The sequence below is a fragment of the Trachurus japonicus genome, chromosome 8 (genome assembly GCF_045865225.1).
Source record: "Trachurus japonicus isolate A0001 chromosome 8, Traja_1.0".
Lineage (NCBI taxonomy): Eukaryota > Metazoa > Chordata > Actinopteri > Carangiformes > Carangidae > Trachurus > Trachurus japonicus.
This window is the reverse complement of record NC_140914.1, coordinates 29017806-29035333: the sequence shown is the minus strand read 5'-3', so window position 1 is coordinate 29035333 and position 17528 is coordinate 29017806. Positions and strand designations below refer to the sequence as shown.

Genomic DNA, 17528 nt, shown 5'->3' with positions numbered 1-17528 from the left:
GTTTTTGTAGTTTTTTGGCTCACAATAATCACAGCCTGATGGAGCCTGAAAAACTTTCTACATGCTCCTACAGTGTTTCGTGTGTAGACTTTCTGCTACTGTTGCCACTTTAAATTTAGTATGGCTCATTAAAGGGGAATTGCTTTTTTTATTTTACAACCTGGACCTTATTTCTAGCATAAAATATGATCATTTACTCACCCAGATAACTTTGGTGTCATTACAAGTCGTTCTGATGAAATTAGCTCCAGCCGAGAGCCGCGTATATCCGTATAATGTGAGTCTACAGGGCAGCGGAATGCAGCCTCTAAATAACACATTATCTGCTGCGAAACTCGTTCATTTCACCAGTATTTTGTTATGATACGCTAGTGCTATTCCCCTCTGAGTCCGGGGTTAGCTGTTATCAACATCCGGGGTCTGACCTACTAACCACTGACCTGGATGATGTCATCTCTGAGCACTGCCCGGCTCATTCTGATAATAATGATTCCACTTCGGCATTTGGGTCCATTTTTAGCGCAACTAGGAAGCTGAACTTCATCCAGCTGCTCATTTTGTTCTGACAAATCGGAAACAAGCAGAAACGAACCATAGCATTAGCGGTAGCAAAAAGCCGCGCCACGCAGCGCTCAGAGATGACATCATCCAGGTCAGAGGTTAGTAGGTCAACCTACAGACCCCGGATGTTGATAACAGCTAACCCCGGACTCAGAGGGGAATAGCACTAGCGTATCATAACAAAATATTGGTGAAATGAACAAGTTTCTCTGCAGATAATGTGTTATTTAGAGGCTGCATTCCGCTGCCCTGTAGACTCACATTATATGGATATACGCAGCTCTCGGCTGGAGCTAATTTCATCAGAACGACTTGTAATGACACCAAAGTTATCTGGGTGAGTAAATGATCGTATTTTATGCTAGAAATTAGGGCTGCCCCCAAATAGTCGACCAAGCACTGGTCGACCAAAAAATCATTAGCCGACCAAAATTTCATTGGTCGCAGGAAAAAAAACCAAACATTTGGAGCCGTGTCTTGTCAAAATTAAGCCAACATCAATGACTGAACTGTATATGAAAGGTTATGGGGCTTTTATTTTGAAGGGCCAGATACAGGAAGTCATGACGTGACACTTTTTTTTTTTTTTTTTTTACACGGCACGGCAATCTCTCTCGTATCACCGCTGTTTTTAACCATTAGCGGGTGCTGTCTGAGCCCCGGTCCCGTCCCACAGCGCTCACCGGCGGTCAGTCTCAGTGTCACGGAGCGGATCCATGATAGTCCCCGCTGCAGTCAGAGACCCGCACCCACAGACATGTCTATGCCCGCACTGCTCCACGCCGCGGACCCCCACCCACGCACCCCCGTCACACAGCCTGAGCTCAGTAACTTTTTACCCTCCTCATCTACTGTGTTGTGATAAACGGGCATTCTGCCGGTAATAACGGTGAAACCCGACCGGCTTGTTGTTGAATCTCGGACCCAACACGGCCGGAGTCACGAGCATTAATTAATTAATTCTCAACCTGGCAAAAAAAAAAAAAAATGTAATTTTTTTTTTTTTCCCCTCAAGGTGGGGGGTCGATTAGTCGACTAATCGCCATAAGTGACAACTACTGGTCGACCAACAAAATCTTTGGTCGGGGGCAGCCCTACTAGAAATAAGGTCCAGATTGCAAAAAACAGCAATTCCCCTTTAATATTCATGATGACGATATGTGACTACCACAATTTACACTTTCTACACTGCATGTAGCTGACTGGTAGCCTGATGCATCAGCCGCTTATTTCATTACATTTCAAAAAGCGTCTGAACACCAGCCATAGGGATTCGTTTGCTTCCGGGAGGCGGTTGCTTACATTTGCTTCAACTAATCGCTGCTGCTTGGTGGTCACGTGTGCTATACACCGGTTAAGCTCATAGGTTAGCTTGAGCGCTTGAGTTCAACGGCTTCGCCTTCAGTTCCCCATCTGTTCGCTGATTGCTCCGTCCACCAGAGCGGACGGAGCAAACCGAAACGCATTGCTAGTGTCCTGACTACATTGTTGAGGCAAATGAAATTTGCCGGAACCAGTAGGCGGCGCTAGCCTGGCTAGCTGACTGGGGCTGGACTGAAAGGAACTAGAATCACTACATGGTTGGTGTTTGACCATTTATATATAAAATGCCCCCCCCCCACACACACACACACACACAGTAAACTGCTAGCCTCTGTGCAAATGTGTCACTGCGTCACATCTCATCTCATCTTTATGCTTAATTTGAAAGAGTTCCCTCAAGGAGTTACTGAGATGTCAGGTTCACAAGAATGGGACGGACATCAGCGCATAAATGACACGACAACTGAAATACACAATGCAATGAATCTGATTTTTCCTTGAACAGGACGACAAAAAGGCCTGATCTGATCAGACATGAGGGTTGAGGCTGCAGGTTCCAGCACTTAATGCCTGTTTTTTCAGCAGAAACAGCTGATACCTGACACTCAGCCAGGCCGCAGAGCTCATCCATCATGCTTACCAGTAGCTTCCTGTCTGGATATACTCCACTTTTTTTTTTCCAACCCTCACATGCTTCAGTAGGCTCAGCACCAGGCTAGTGGCCACAGAACAAACAGCTGCTCCCAGGATAATAAACTGGATACTGTGATTTAATCTAACGTATGGTGATGTATACTTTTGTTTAAACTAATGCAACAAAAAGAACAAAACCAACAATAAACTGATCTTGTTTATCTTATTTCACTGTGCACTGATCTCTATTGTCCAGGAGGTATTAAACTAAGTCATGAACACACACATACAGTGTAGTTTAGTTTGATTCAACCCCCCACACACACCGTCCCACTCCCAGACACGTTCACTAGAGCATCAAATGTGGATTAAACTTCATCTGAAAATAGGATCCAAAAATGCTGGACCTCCGTATTTAAGTGAGGTGTGCTAAAGAACATGGTCCTAATTAAAGGGACATTGTGTAACTCCTGTTATCTATTCATGAAAATCGATTATTTTGTTCAAAAGTATGTTTCTCATTAATCAGTAATCACCCCCATCAACAAACTGAAGTGTTCCTTTCAGCTCTGAATTAGCCGTTCATATCATTCATATCTACATGGAGCGGGTAAGCTCGGTGCTGGCTGCCATGTGGTGACGCCATGTTTTTACGTTCAGTGGCAGCGTGACGGTAGGAAACCACGGAAACTCAGCGGAGACACCGGAGCTGTCGGCTCAGGTCGAGGTGGCGTCTGTGAAAAGTCACCGCGGTAACGCAGTGAGGAGGAATGGAGCGTTACACTGATGCTGCATTCACGTGCAGTCGGGCAGACGGCCGTCGGTAACAAACCAGATGTCATTTTAGTCACAGAAGTCCAGAGAAAGACGGTAAAACATGGGTCAGGTAAACAATACCACATCGCCATGACAACATATTGTCACGTGTATTGTTTTGCCCCGTGCTGACGGACCACTTGTTTACATAGAGGCTTGTTTATGCCGTTACGTGCAGCGGCTGTTGTCCGTCTGCAGTCTGCCCAATTTCATGTGAATGCAGCATGAAAAATACGATGGGAGTAAATCCTACACAATGTACCTTTAAGTAAATACTCGGAAAACTATAAACTCTAATGATGTCCTCAGTAGGAGTCTGAAAGCTGCACTTTAGACAGGGCCTGCCACTGCTCCTGTACTCCGTCCGTATCTAACAGCATGCGGGAGGGGACGGGGGGGTGGGGGGGTGGAGCAGCAGCAGGGTGATGCCCCCTGGCAGAGTCCTCGCTTGACGACTGACCTTCACACTTGGTGTAGTTTGTGTGTCCGGGGACTCTCGGATTTCTGACGCCAGCGCAACACAAACGCCAGCAGATACTGAAGCGGTGTTTAATATTCTTTAATCCAGCATGAACTCCTAAATATTCAACAGAGTTTAATGAGATGACAGGACTGTGTTTGCCACTTTATGCTAATTTCCTCCAGGCAGTCAAGGTGACTCCACAGATAACAGAGACACTCTGTACATACTCTGTGTTTAGGAGAAACATGGAGGTCTGTTTACACCACCGCCGCATGTCTCCACCTTCACAGCAGAGCCCTGCACTGGGTCGGGTACTCGCGAGTACTAAGGTAAACTACAGATAGCTATCTTGCTCAGTCTCTACTCTTTGCACCTCGTCTGCACCTCGATGACGGACCACAGCGTGTTTTTCCACAGCATCATTTAACTGTTAGTTTTTATGGTATTCTACATTGTTGCTTTCATCCTTTGGAGAATCCCTCAACTAGAAAACTCCTCTCCTGGTATAATCCTACATAATGTTGTGATTATTTTTGGCAGATATTGTACTTTGGTCATTTTTGCAGTAAATTTAGGATTAATCTTACTCTGTCAGACATTCACATCAACTGTTTTTTTCCATCCCAAGAACTTCAAAAGAAATTGGTAGACGTGCTTTCAAACACAAAGCTCCCTCTGACTGGAATAACTTACCGCCATCCATTAGATCTGTCACCTCTTTCCATCTGTTCAAGACCTCACTAATGTCCTTGTTTCAGACCCCCTGCTGTTGTTATTAGCTGTTTTATTTATTTATTTATTTTTTAATTATTATTATTTTCCATTTATTTATTTTTATGTCTCTTTACCTCTATTTGACCTTTGTGATGGGGTTAGGGGCTGATGGGGTTTGGTGGCGTGGGCGGGAGGGATTTGGGAGCCGCTGTGCACACTTTAAGTGTGTGTTTTGTGTTGTGTTTACGCTGTATTGTACTGTCTGACTGTTTCTATGTATAGGACGCTGGAAGACGAGATGATACATCTCAAGGGGTTATCCCTCAATAAATTTAATTTAGAAAATGTAAATAATGAAGATGAGAGAATACATTCTGTTGGGTCTTCTACCAAACAAACATGTTCCTTTACATCTGTAGAGTTTGATTCTGACTCTTGAGATGTTGACCTTTGATTATTTTCCTGACTTGTTTGTCTTGTGGTTATTTTACTTTTTGTCTTGGTCCCATTTTCCACCAGTGTGATTGCATCTTTGTCCTTTGCTGCTTCTCTCCTGATTAGTTTCCCCCATGTTTCAGTTTTGTCTCAATTTGGGGTTTTGAATTTGTAACTACGTCACTTTTTGTTATTAGAAGGCCACTTTACACTAATCCCAATGTTTTTTGTATGTGTGTGCATGTGGGTTCAGTTTTTTACCTAAAATGTGTGAGTGTCACAATTTCTTGCACAATAACAACAAAAGCTGTAAGCTGTGTCAAACAGAGTCATGGTGGGACACAGTGATGATGTTGGTGCAGTATTAGCTTGATCATGTATCCTATGTGCCTATACTAATACTACCACTAAACTACTACTGGCTATTGGCACCAAGACAAACAAAAACATAACTGCAAATAAAATGATAAGATTGGAAACATCTCCTCTTACTTTATCCTTTATCACCTCCGTATCTGCAGCTTTGATGTGACTGTGTGTGTGAAGGTGCTCACCCGGTGACAGTCTCCTCCAGACAGAACCTCCTGGATGAAGACTGCGGGGCCCTCCGGCCTGTTGGAGCCTCCTCCGATGGTGATGCCTAGACTGCTGGAGCGCGTCACTGAGAGGAGCTGGATCACCCCTTCACCTGGATGACTGACACCATCAACATCTACTGTCAGTACTGTGCACAGTTTACATGATGACATTGGCTTATCACAGGTCTAACTGCATCAGCATATACACCAGTTACTAAATAAGCAGAAACTGCAGTGCAGAGACATATTTGAGGTCTTTGACAAACTTTTTCAGTTCCATGTTGTGTTGCTGGAGAGCGATGCCAAGTTTATACTGTACTGTATTTGTCTCACTTAACTGGGTCACTCACAGTGACAGTGTTAGTGCTGCACTGTTGGCCTCCTCTGAACAGGTAGGGGATGCAGTGTAAGGATTCATGCCAACATCTACTTTGCTACCAAGAGGATGCCAAATTCTGAATTCTGTATTTGTTTTTGTACATGTATTATGGCTCCTAGAGATGTGATTGGTCCAGGACAGAGCAGTGTAATAATAACACTGTGTGTAAGTGTCCTTGTCTGACATTGAACTTGGAGAAGAAGAGAGCAGGAAACAATAACAACATGAATGAAAGCAGCAGGTACAGGTGCAGCTCATGGTAGCCTACATGGTCCAGATCGGTTTCAATTGTTCACATTATGTCAACAAAATGCCAACGTGTTGATGTCCTGAATGTTTGATTGACGTTTGATTGATGGATGACGGATCCAATGTCATTGGCTGATGAATCGTGAGCAACGTGCCGCATAATTCGTGCGCCTGCATTATCCAATGCGGAAAAAAAAACTACCCCACTTTCATCCCGGATTTATAGAGTTTTGCACAAAGTTTGGGCTACATCGTCTGATATATGAGTTATTACACTAATTTTAAGACCCATAGTGGGCTCGAAATCAGTTTTCTTTTCTGAATACCTTTAAATAAAATTCACCCCAATGCCTGTGTAACTGTCATGCAGGAGGAAATTAGCTGTAGACAGCAAAACTGTTTCTGTACCAGAATGTAAACATGGAGTCAAGGGGACTGACTCACTGCTGAGCCAGACTCTAGTGGTCATTTGAGGAACTGCACTGTTTGACACTGTTTGGCCTCTGAGAAAAAATTACTCAGAGGTTGATGCACACAGAAGACCAACAGAGGCTCATGTTAGCTAACCTTAGTTTGTTTAGAGATATTAGTATACTATCAACATTAGCTTGTTTAGGCTAGCCAACAGTTCATAACATGAGGTTGTTCACAACATTATCAGCTGCAGTCATCACTGTTCAGGCTCTCAGACTATAACAATGAGTTTCACACCATGAGTCTGGCCTGACTGACTTTAACTTTGATTGTAGATGCACTTTATAATTCTGTGACTGCACGTCCTGCTTCAGCCGGCCACAGTGTCTGGGTTTTTGGATTATTTGAAATGTGTCATCTCAGCTGGAAAGAGCCGTGAGGATGAAAATCCACACAAGTGGAGAGTTTGTAAATCTGTGCTTTGAGTGAGTATTTGCTGGATGAGACTTGTCGCAGCACCACTACAGGAGAGCAGTGTGCTGGTCGGTGGGTGAACTCTTACCTGAGGGAGCGCAGCATGGGCCCACTGTTGTTGTACATGTTCTGAGATCCTGCTGGGCTCAACAGCAAAGGACTCTGGGAGCGAGATGAGGAGCCGGATGATGTACTGTCCAGGTAGCGACCACCTTGGATTGTTAAAACAGAACATGACACACAAAACAGTGTGAGTGAAGATGTGAGTGGAGGGATAGGCAAATTTGCACATTATCATAATCCCTTACTCATAGCAGTAAATTAATTGTCAGTGCAAGCTCTTTTCAGATTGGTGGGACAGAGACGTGAGCTGTTCCCCTCAAAACTCATCAAATGCACAATCCAACAATGCCAAAATGCTATCGTGAAGACGTTATGACCTGCACATTCGCCACGCTATGAAATAATAACAAGCGAACTCACTCAAAATCACTCCGCCGAGCAGGCAGCTGTGTCTGGAATGTAGTTCCGGCTACGCATTTGCCTCGAAAACAACTCTGTCTTGTAACGTTACATCTCATAGCGTGGTGAATGTGCAGGTCACAACTTGTCCACCAGAGTGTTTTGGAGTTGTTGGATTGTGTATTTGATGAGTTTGATGAGGGAAACCAAGAAATCCCATTAGCCTCTGTAGCGTAGCTCTGAGCAGCTCGCGGCTCTGCTCCGCCGTTCTAAAAATAGCTTGCACCGACAATTAAAGGTAACAAACCTACTGCTATGACTATAGGGATTATGGCACGGGCCAATTTGCCAAAATGTTGAACTATCCCTTTAAGGAAAACACGTTAAGAAATAAAGGGATGTTGTCAACTGAAAAGCTAAAAGGCTTTTAATTTGAAAATGTTAGAGGAAATGTTGAGTTAGTTTTAACCTTTAATACAGTGATACAGGGATTATGGCAATAGGCCAATTTGCCAAAATGTCGAAATATCACTTTAGGTAACTAATGGTTCACTGTCTTGTGTGTGTCAGCCCTAGGGCATACTGCTGTACACCACCCTCAGTGCCTTTTTTTTGAGTCATGCTACTGCTGACTGTGGATGTGAGCTTGTATGCCTATTAAAAGACATACAGGGCAGGGAACATAAAGGAACAGTGACACAACCAACAACCACAGCGGCCCCTCGTGGCCCCTGGTTTAAACCAAGACAACCTCGGACGCTCCCAGATGATGCAGTTATTCAATGAGTTATGGTGAGTAAACACAATGTGTTTTATAAGAGGTGACGTGTAGAGAATTAACATTTCAGACATTAAAATAGAGGCTCTCATCAGTTCCCTGCAGCTGCAGCAGCACAGAGCCTCTCCACTGGAAAACATGCACCGCCTTGTCAAATGTTTCTTAAGCCTGACTGACTCTAATACCTAACATGCTGACCAAACCAACTGCAGAGCTGCACACATATCCTCCAGAGTTTTTTTTTTTACCCACAGCTTCCACCCTGTCCTTAGAATCAAAGGTATCTCTGATTTTGTGTGTGTGGAGGGGGGGTCATGGATTCTTTCATAGAGCTCTGAAAAAGAGCTGCAGCACCGTATTCCTGCTTCTGAGTGAACAGAGTGTACTGTTCACCTGTTTTCTTCACGATCATGATGATGATGAAGGTCATATCTGAGGAGAGCTGCCTTTGAGTGTGTAAAGCTGACACATGCATACACACATTATACTTGTACTTGTGTTTGTGTGTACAGTGCCAGAGGCAGTACCTGTGGTGTAACATACTGCATCAGGAGGAGGGCCTTAAAGGGGAATTGCTGTTTTTTACAATCTGGACCTTCTAGCATAAAATATGATCATTTACTCACCCAGATAACTTTGGTGTCATTACAAGTCGTTCTGAGGAAATTAGATACAGCCGAGAGCCGCGTATATCCATATAATGTGAGTCTACAGGGCAGCAGAATGCAGCCTCTAAATAACACATTATCTGCAGAGAAACTTGTTCATTTCACCAATATTTTGTTATGATACGCTAGTGCTATTCCCCTCTGAGTCCGGGGTTAGCTGTTATCAACATCCAGGGTCTGTAGGTTGACCTCTGAACTGGATGATGCGCTGTGGTGAGTAAATGATCGTATTTTATGCTAGAAATAATTGTAAAAAACAGCAATTCCCCTTTAAATCCATGTCTCCTGACTCTGGACTTGGACTCTGATGTATCAACACCATCCAATGCTCAGAGCACACAAGACTGCCCATGTGCTGTAACTCTGTTTTTACAAATGTGTACCAGCTGGCTGCCTCCTTCCCGACTCAAACAGATGTTGGTAATTGTGTAATGGACGAGTGCATTGTCATAAGCCATTTTTAAAGGCTGACTTATTCCATTACCCTGCAGGCTTAGCCCTCTGTCAACCACAGGAAGCTGTTTGGCAGCAGCAGGATGTTCCTTGATGTCCCCCCGCATCATGCATACACATTTACAATCCCTAATTTTGTCATCCTGATTTTGTCATATTCTAACTTTATCGTACTGCACATGACAATTCTTGCAATCCTCTTGGCAGAGGATCAGTGCAACCGCCGAAAAATTTGCAATGCACTGTTTATGAGAACAGGATCGTGAGAGTCTGCCCACTTTAAACAACAACTTGCAGAAATAATTACGAATATGTAATGTAGTGCACACAGGCTAGTGGTATGCCTACCTTGCTGGATGGGAGAGTTACGCGTTGATCCTGTGCTGCCATTGGATCCATATTTCTCCAGCAGCTCTGCAAACTCTCTCCTTTTCAAAGAAATAAAAGGAGACATGTTCAGAATATTGTTGCACTAATGACGTGGTTGTTTCTAGCTGCTCTGATTTTATTTTTTTTCTTATTATTTATTTAAGGACAATGTGTACTTGCATTGATCATTTACAAGAAAACAGAAAGATGGGCACACCAGGTTTAGCAGAAGCTAATTTCCATCTGTTGTCCAACAACAATGCAAACAAAACCTCCAATACACACCCAACATTAAACCACATACACTACAAAAGCATAACATACCATACAATAAAAAAGTAGTGCTTAGTATAAGGTAAGTGTGATGTACAAAATTTACAAAGGTCCATAGAGAATATAAATGTCAGCAAAGTCCTGGTTACCAGCGATGGTAAATTGGGGTGCAAAGGAGTTATGCACACTAATGATTTAAAGTCCATACAGAAATGTTACAAGGACATATCTATGCATCTATAATACAAATACAAGATATAATACAGACATAAAAATAGATTTTAAAGTGGGTTTACTACATTGCTACATGTTATAAGAACCTGTGTTTGTCCAGTCAGAAATCATAGACAGGTCATGTTAATGCTGGTTAGACTGTGAGGCAAGGAGCTTTTTTTTTGTTTCAAGACAAAAGCGATTATAGTCAAGGATGTTTTTTATGTTGGTAGGGAGCCTATTCCACACCTTGATGGCCTTGTAAGAAAAGGAAAGCTGAACTGTGCTGTGGGATGACGCAGTCTCCTCATCATTCCACTGTTTGGAATGATGACTTCACCTCCTCACCTCACCTTGAAATAACTCCCTCTGGTAACAAGCTTAATGAGACTTAGAACATTTCTAAACCATATAAACCATTTAAATAATATACAAACATTCAGAGACTTTGATTTTAATAACATAAAAAATATCTGTATATTCACTGCTACATTCTTCTTTCTCTTCTTTTTTATATTGATTGCCATTGCACTATTTTATATTTTAAATTTACTACCAACCTCTTTGGTTTTAAATATCCTTCTCTTTCTTATTAGATTTTTTCTTGTATCTTTATTTATGTTATGCAATGACCAAAGGTACATAAGAATTTCACTGTAATTACTTGTAATTATATGTGACAATAAAGTCAACTTAACTTAACTCATAGATAAGTTATGGTCACATCTTGTTTGTCTTTTATGCAGTGAATGATTTGTCTCATATGACTTTTGTTTCTACCCTGTTTCACATCTAATCATTTATTTTCTATATATATACAATTTTTATATGTGAATAAAGATGATGATGATGAGATGATGATGATTTTAGTTTGATTTAGTTTAACAGTGGGTTTTAGATTTAAATGTTATGATTAAAATCAAGTAAGTTATAGACATAAAAAGAAAAAGTTAAAAGTGACCGACCCCTCTATCAGATAAAAAGAGTAAATGTATAGTTATATTTCAGTATCCACTGGGTGGAGATGGGATGTCAGTGTTATCATCCACAACAACACAGCAGTGTGATATGATCTGCTGTGGTTGGTGATTCGGATGTGGTGTTTCTAAGCAGATTAAGACGTGTGCTGACATTAGCTCCTCCATAAACAAGGACACAAACTGGTCTTCATCAGCTCAAAAACAGGCTACGCGTGGTTCATAACCAATAGCAACAGTGAGATATTGAGAGAAATCATAAACCATTGTTCATTTGAGAACATGCATTTTAATAAAACATTACTTAATTGGACACATTTTTAAATGAGGTATTCTAGCTTTTTTGGTAGAAAAGAAAAACTAAACAGACCATATGATTTAGTTTCTGTTTTATAAAACCATATGAATTTGGTTTTCAGTTGCAAACAAAAAAAAATGATAAAGGAAGGATTGGCGAAAAAGCCACAAACAAGCCAAAAATCTATACATTTTTTAAATTCTGACACCGAAAAAAAAAGTTTTTCCATTTTGATTTCAAAACAAACTGATTTATGTTTTTAAATTACAAAGGCGTTATGAATTTTCTGATGATATACAGACCCTTTCATAGGCAGCTGCATCTAAAACATTTAAATTTGTGAGTATCTTCAACAAGCTACATTAATTATGGACACAAGTGAAACGATGACATAGCCAGTTTGTAGAACTACAGTGGAATAAAATGATGGTTGTCCAACTGGAAACCCTGTCAGGAAACCGTCAATTAGGATGTAACATCTGTCATCAACTGTGGCAGATATACCAAGGGAAACTTTGAACTGACAACATGAAGATTCCCTTTTGTCATGTGCAGTCATGAATGTTGTTGTTTTCTGTCTGTGTGCGCTGGTGGTGATGTCATCCTGCTCTGATATTCTCCAAGGCTCTTACAGCTGGTGAGCACGTAGCGGGTGCTAAGCTAGTTTTGACTTGTTTTAACAGACAGGCAGACAGACATAACCCCTCCTGCCGCCCGCCCCCCACCCCCCACCCTCCAGTTCATCTGCTCCGGGCTGCGGGGTAGTTAATACACGGAGCACAGATTAACACACACGCTCATCTCGTCAGGAGCGCTGCCCTAGGTTAAGCTCTTTCCCCTCCCCAAGTCTACTGTCACTGCGCCGCATGCAGCACAATGGCAGGGAGTGTGGGCTCAGGATACCTCAGCAGTCACACTGTTCTGACACAACTACATGAGAGGAATATTCACCTTGAAATGACACGACACGGATTGTCTGGAATATTATGTTTCAGATGACTATAAAATTTGATGTCAGCTTAATGTATTTTTGTACCATGGCATTACATATCCAATCAATAGCAGACAAATATCTAATGAAGATATTATTGATTAGAGCAAAGAAAGCTCTAACTAAACAAGGAAATGGCTACAACCCAACGCACCAACACTGGAAGACTGGCAAGGGACTGTTCACAAAATCTACATCATGGAGAGGCTGACATTCGCTCTAAAATTGCATTTGGAGAAATTTAAGAGTTGGAGGTCAAAATGGATCAGATATATAAGATCACGGAGACCTGAACTGCTTTAAGTACCTCCATTACATGGCTTGAAGTACCAGTTTATTCATCTTGATGGAAAAATGAGTAAATGTGACTTCCTTTGTTCAAATGTTCCTATTTTATACATTGTAAAATGAAAGGGAGAGTAATAGCTTGGAGAATATGTTAGCACAATTGTCCAAATACATGTTTTGTTTAGCTCTGTATGTGTGTAATGGTGCTGAAATGACTTTCTATGTTTCTCCCTGATAAAAAATTAATGACACTACACGTGTTCATACTGGGATCTGCCCAGTAAACCCAGTCTGTTCACATCACGGTCACTGGCTCTGACTTCAGGCCTCCTCTGTAACAGCTGAGGTGGAAATCCTGTCTGTGCCTTCTCGCTGAGGATTTACAGGTGTGAGACGACCTGCTCATTTAAAATGCAGATCCACCACCATCATTGTCAACTTACTGTTACAGCTTGATGTTGTCTAAAGTGGATTTAAAAGGGGAGACGGGGCCTGATGTTGACAGCTGGCTCTGACCTGGTTTCCACCCAGACTGGTTGTGGTGCGATTAGAAAGCTGAACACTGATATTATGAGCCTCTGGCATCAGTCAGGCAAGCTCCTCTGGTATTTACTGGTTATCAAAGCTATTTGTCCTTGATCAGAAAACTGGATTCCTTATGGAAGATCAGTTGCACCAACTAAGCCTTGTCTTAAAATTTGACTCTTTGTAAAAAATACAGTTTTTAGAGCACCCTTTACATTAGTTGCACCAACCACGCTTATTCACCCCGCTATGAGATAATAACGGGACGGAACGAGTCGTTTTCAAGGCAAATGCAGAGGCTGCTTGCTGAAAAACTGCCCCCGACAGGAACGCACATCAGCGATTTTGCATGAATTTACCTCGAAAAGAACTCCGTCTCCTAACGTTCTGTTATCATTTTGATGAGGGAAACCAAAAAATCCCATTAGCTTCCGTAGCATAGCTCTGAGCAGCTCGCGGCTCTGCTCCGCCATTCTAAAAACAGCTTGCATCGACAATTAAAGGTAGTGAACCTACTCCTAAAACTGTAGGGATTATGGCAATGGGCCAATTTGTCAAAATGTTGAACTATCCCTTTAAGTCATCTTTAAGACAGATCAAGAGAAAATTAACTTTAGAGACCTGTCTCTGTCTCAACACATATCTCCTTTCTCAGACTCTCACTTGAAACACTTGTGTCTCTTTGCTTAATAATTCTGTTGCTATTATGATTTCACTGCATTTGGGTTGATATGATCTTGTACTCGGTTGATCAGATATAAGAAAGCAAGATACAAAAAATTATCAATTTAGATATTCAAACACCTTTAAGTATAAATATATTTAAGTTCACAGTAGTTTAGGTTTAACGTGCATGTTGGTAACATGCACCAATAACCAGAGCTGGAGACATGGACTCAACATCTGCTTACTTTGCTTCCTCATCTCTGGCTATGAGAAGACGCATGTGATTGGTTGCTGAGGCTGCTCTCAGGATATCCACAGCTCTGTGAAACAAACACAAATACATGTTCACATCATTGTTACATCATCGCAGGCCTCCAACTAAAACAGAGACCACTGAGATTTTACCAGGTCTTCACCTTTCACTCGTGACTCCGACTAGACTGTCCCCGTTCACCTCCAGGATCTGGTCCCCTGGCAACAGGTTTCCTGTCAGAGATCAAATATATGTCAGATGATCATGTCCACAGATGTAAAAATGACAGACAGGCAAAAGACAGTGACATCCAGAGTCCCTCAATACCACCATCCTCTATGATGTGTGCATTGTCAGGGTGTACATATTGTTTCACTTATGAACAAGCAGTATGCTACACGTTATGTGCATACATACGTAAATGTGTGGTGGCCTGGGAAAACCTTTCACATGGTGGGGTTTTGACATTTTAATTTTTTGATATTTCCAGAAACTAGAAGTTTTCAGCCATTCATAACTGTTTGAATAACTGAGATAGCCCAAACTGAAAAGTGAGAAAAATGGCTTTAAATAGAACGTTGCTGTTTTAACCGTCTAAAGACGAGTGTTTTACAAAACATTAAACAACTTCTGAACCGTTTATAATAGAGACGAGCTGTAAACTGTATCTGAATCGTGTGATGTTCTGCTTTCCGAGGGTCCTTGAATGGTGCCTCTATGACAAGAAGGGACCGTATAGGGTGCGTGTCATCACGTGGTACGGGAACAGACACTAAACCGAGCGTAGCATCGGTGCTAAACCGAACATAGCATCGACGCTTGCAGATGTTTTACAAAACATCAACAACATATTATAACCTCTGAACCATTTATGATAAAGACGGGCTGTAAAAAAGCATCTGAATCGCAGGATTCTCTGCTTTCCGAGGGTCCTTGAATGGTGCCTCTACAATAACAACGGCCCTCCTCTCCTCTAGCGCTGCTGCTGCAGCTCAGCTGAAAATGAAACGTTTTATTCGCCACAAAAACATAAAATTAAAGGGATAGTTCACCCTAGAATGATATTTCGCTCATTCGTAAAAAAACACACACAAAAAAACATCCAAATACCTCCATGATGCTCGTATGTAATGTCCGTCTTGTGCTGAAGCCCCAAATTGCGTAATTGTCCTAAAAAAAAAAAAAAAGTCTAGATTTTAAGCTTATTTGTAGCGGAAGCTTCTCGAAGCTCCTCTTCCTGGTCCGTCCAAATCTCGCGTGATTTGCGCCGGCGTCAGTGTGGTTACTGCGAATCACGCGAGATTTGGACGGACCAGGAAGAGGAGCTTCGAGAAGCTTCCGCTACAAACAAGCTTAAAATATAGACTTATTTAATTTTTTTCGGGACAATTACGCAATTTGGGGCTTCAGCACAAGACGGACATTACATACGAGCATCATGGAGGTATTTGGATGTTTTTTTGTGTGTGTTTTTTTACGAAGAGCTCTGGTGTCCCTTTGCAACCGTTGCATTGAAATGCACTGCTACGCCAAGACCCCCTGTAACTCAGAGAAGGGACGGTGGACTCTGAAAATTCTTCCAGCCCTTAGTCAACATGAGGGTGAGTAGATAATGAGCGAAATATCATTCTAGGGTGAACTATCCCTTTAAGTACTTTCCATTTTGTTTTCTTAAAATATTTATTCACCACGATGTAGTAGGGAGTTCAAAGTACCAGAATCACACAAAATATCAAATCCACCTATTTTGCCACAATAGAACGTCAGCGACTTCCGACGGGTTTTCCCAGACTGCCACACAATTAATAGAGTATGTACTTGCACCGAGATGAGGTGTTGAACATGAGCACTGACTCCCTGACTTGCACACTGGTGTTGAGGTGAGTCTTTCCTGACAGTAAAATGCCTGTGTGTCCTCTGCTGCTGAACTTTCTTGTTCACAGAAGAGATGAGGTCACAGCTCTGTCTCAATGTCAAGGTCTCTACTGACTCTCATCTGCTCCACCACCTGCTCCTGAATTAATGACGGGGGTTTGAAAATGAGTGTGTTGGAGAAGTTCATCTTCAAAGAGCTGTCATCACTAAGGTAGGTTATGTTTTTTTTTTTTTTTGACTCATTATTTAGAAAGTCTGGATCTGAGTTTGATAGTTTGGAATGCATTGGTGCAGCATCTCAAATATTAAGAAGTTTTTTTTCTTGTGTTATTTAAAACAGCTTAGAAAGGCTCATCATTATCATCCCCACTGTAACGTCAGGAACCAGAGACAGCTATATACTTTATTAAAAAAATGTAATTCATTTCTATTTTTCTGGCTATTAATAACACCAGTAACAATATACCACATACTACACCCACTCTGTTCAGCAGATTATGACAGAATGAGAATCAAAACTACAAGACTTCAACAATGTTTTGTCGGCAGCAGTGGGTGTTTGAGCCATCACAGCTGCCATGGCTGTTGCTGTCTACTTAGTCTCAAGTTTTACTGTGAGACATTTTACTTGGAATAGATGGGAGTGGTATTTTCATTAGGGTGAGCAGTTATCGAGACAACTCACAACTTTTATTTTTTCAGTACACCTCCGTTCCTGGAAAGTCTTTCTTGTTTTTAATAAAAATGTCCTCAGACCACATGATACTCACCATCGTTTGAAGCAAGGCCACCTGGTAAAATGCGCTTGACGTAGACTCCAAACTCTTCTCCAGTTACCTCTTTCACTCCTCCGATCACTTTGATTCCTGGTGGGAGAAGAGAGATCACACTCTGAACAGGACGTCCAACAGAAGGGGACAGTGACTCCCTGACAGAGCAACAATATCACATTGTAAATTATAGGTTCTCCCTGCTCTTGGCCACACAACAACATAATTACACATTCAACTCAGTATTGAGGTACATTTCCACTTTGTCTCTGACCTGATGGAATGGCTCAATGCAACCAGTTGGTGCAGAATTAAGACCTCATGGTTCAACTTACCACATCCTCATCACTCAGATCTCAGTGACATCGCTACACTTTGTGTTTCACATTCATCAGATAGTATTTCCTTTGTAAAAAGAAGGTAATCTCCAAAATGCTAATAAATGATGCAGAGGTGAACTGAAATCAGTTCATGCATGTTGTAGAACAGTGCTTCTCTACCTTTTTTACACTAAGGGCCCCTAAATTGACACAAATTAGACCACGGACCCCCATTGGACAAAATTTTCAAGCAAACACCAGAAATACCCAAATATCTGGAAAAATGTGGTACAATTTCTCCAAAAACATT

At 41.8% G+C, this 17528-nt stretch overlaps 1 protein-coding gene across 5 annotated transcripts in view; it reads right to left on the bottom strand.

The window, feature by feature from the left end:
* LOC146983518 (syntaxin-binding protein 4) overlaps nt 1-17528 on the bottom strand; it is a 98558-nt gene that overhangs the window by 30728 nt on the left and 50302 nt on the right. For all 5 annotated transcript variants that reach the window (XM_085785126.1, XM_085785127.1, XM_085785130.1 and 2 more), the window contains 6 exons: nt 16899-16994; nt 14417-14486; nt 14246-14320; nt 9749-9828; nt 7128-7251; nt 5500-5641 (listed from right to left, as the gene is read on the bottom strand). In XM_085785126.1, coding sequence (XP_085641252.1) covers nt 5500-5641; nt 7128-7251; nt 9749-9828; nt 14246-14320; nt 14417-14486; nt 16899-16994 — 587 coding nt within the window. The remainder of the gene's footprint in view (nt 1-5499; nt 5642-7127; nt 7252-9748; nt 9829-14245; nt 14321-14416; nt 14487-16898; nt 16995-17528) is intronic.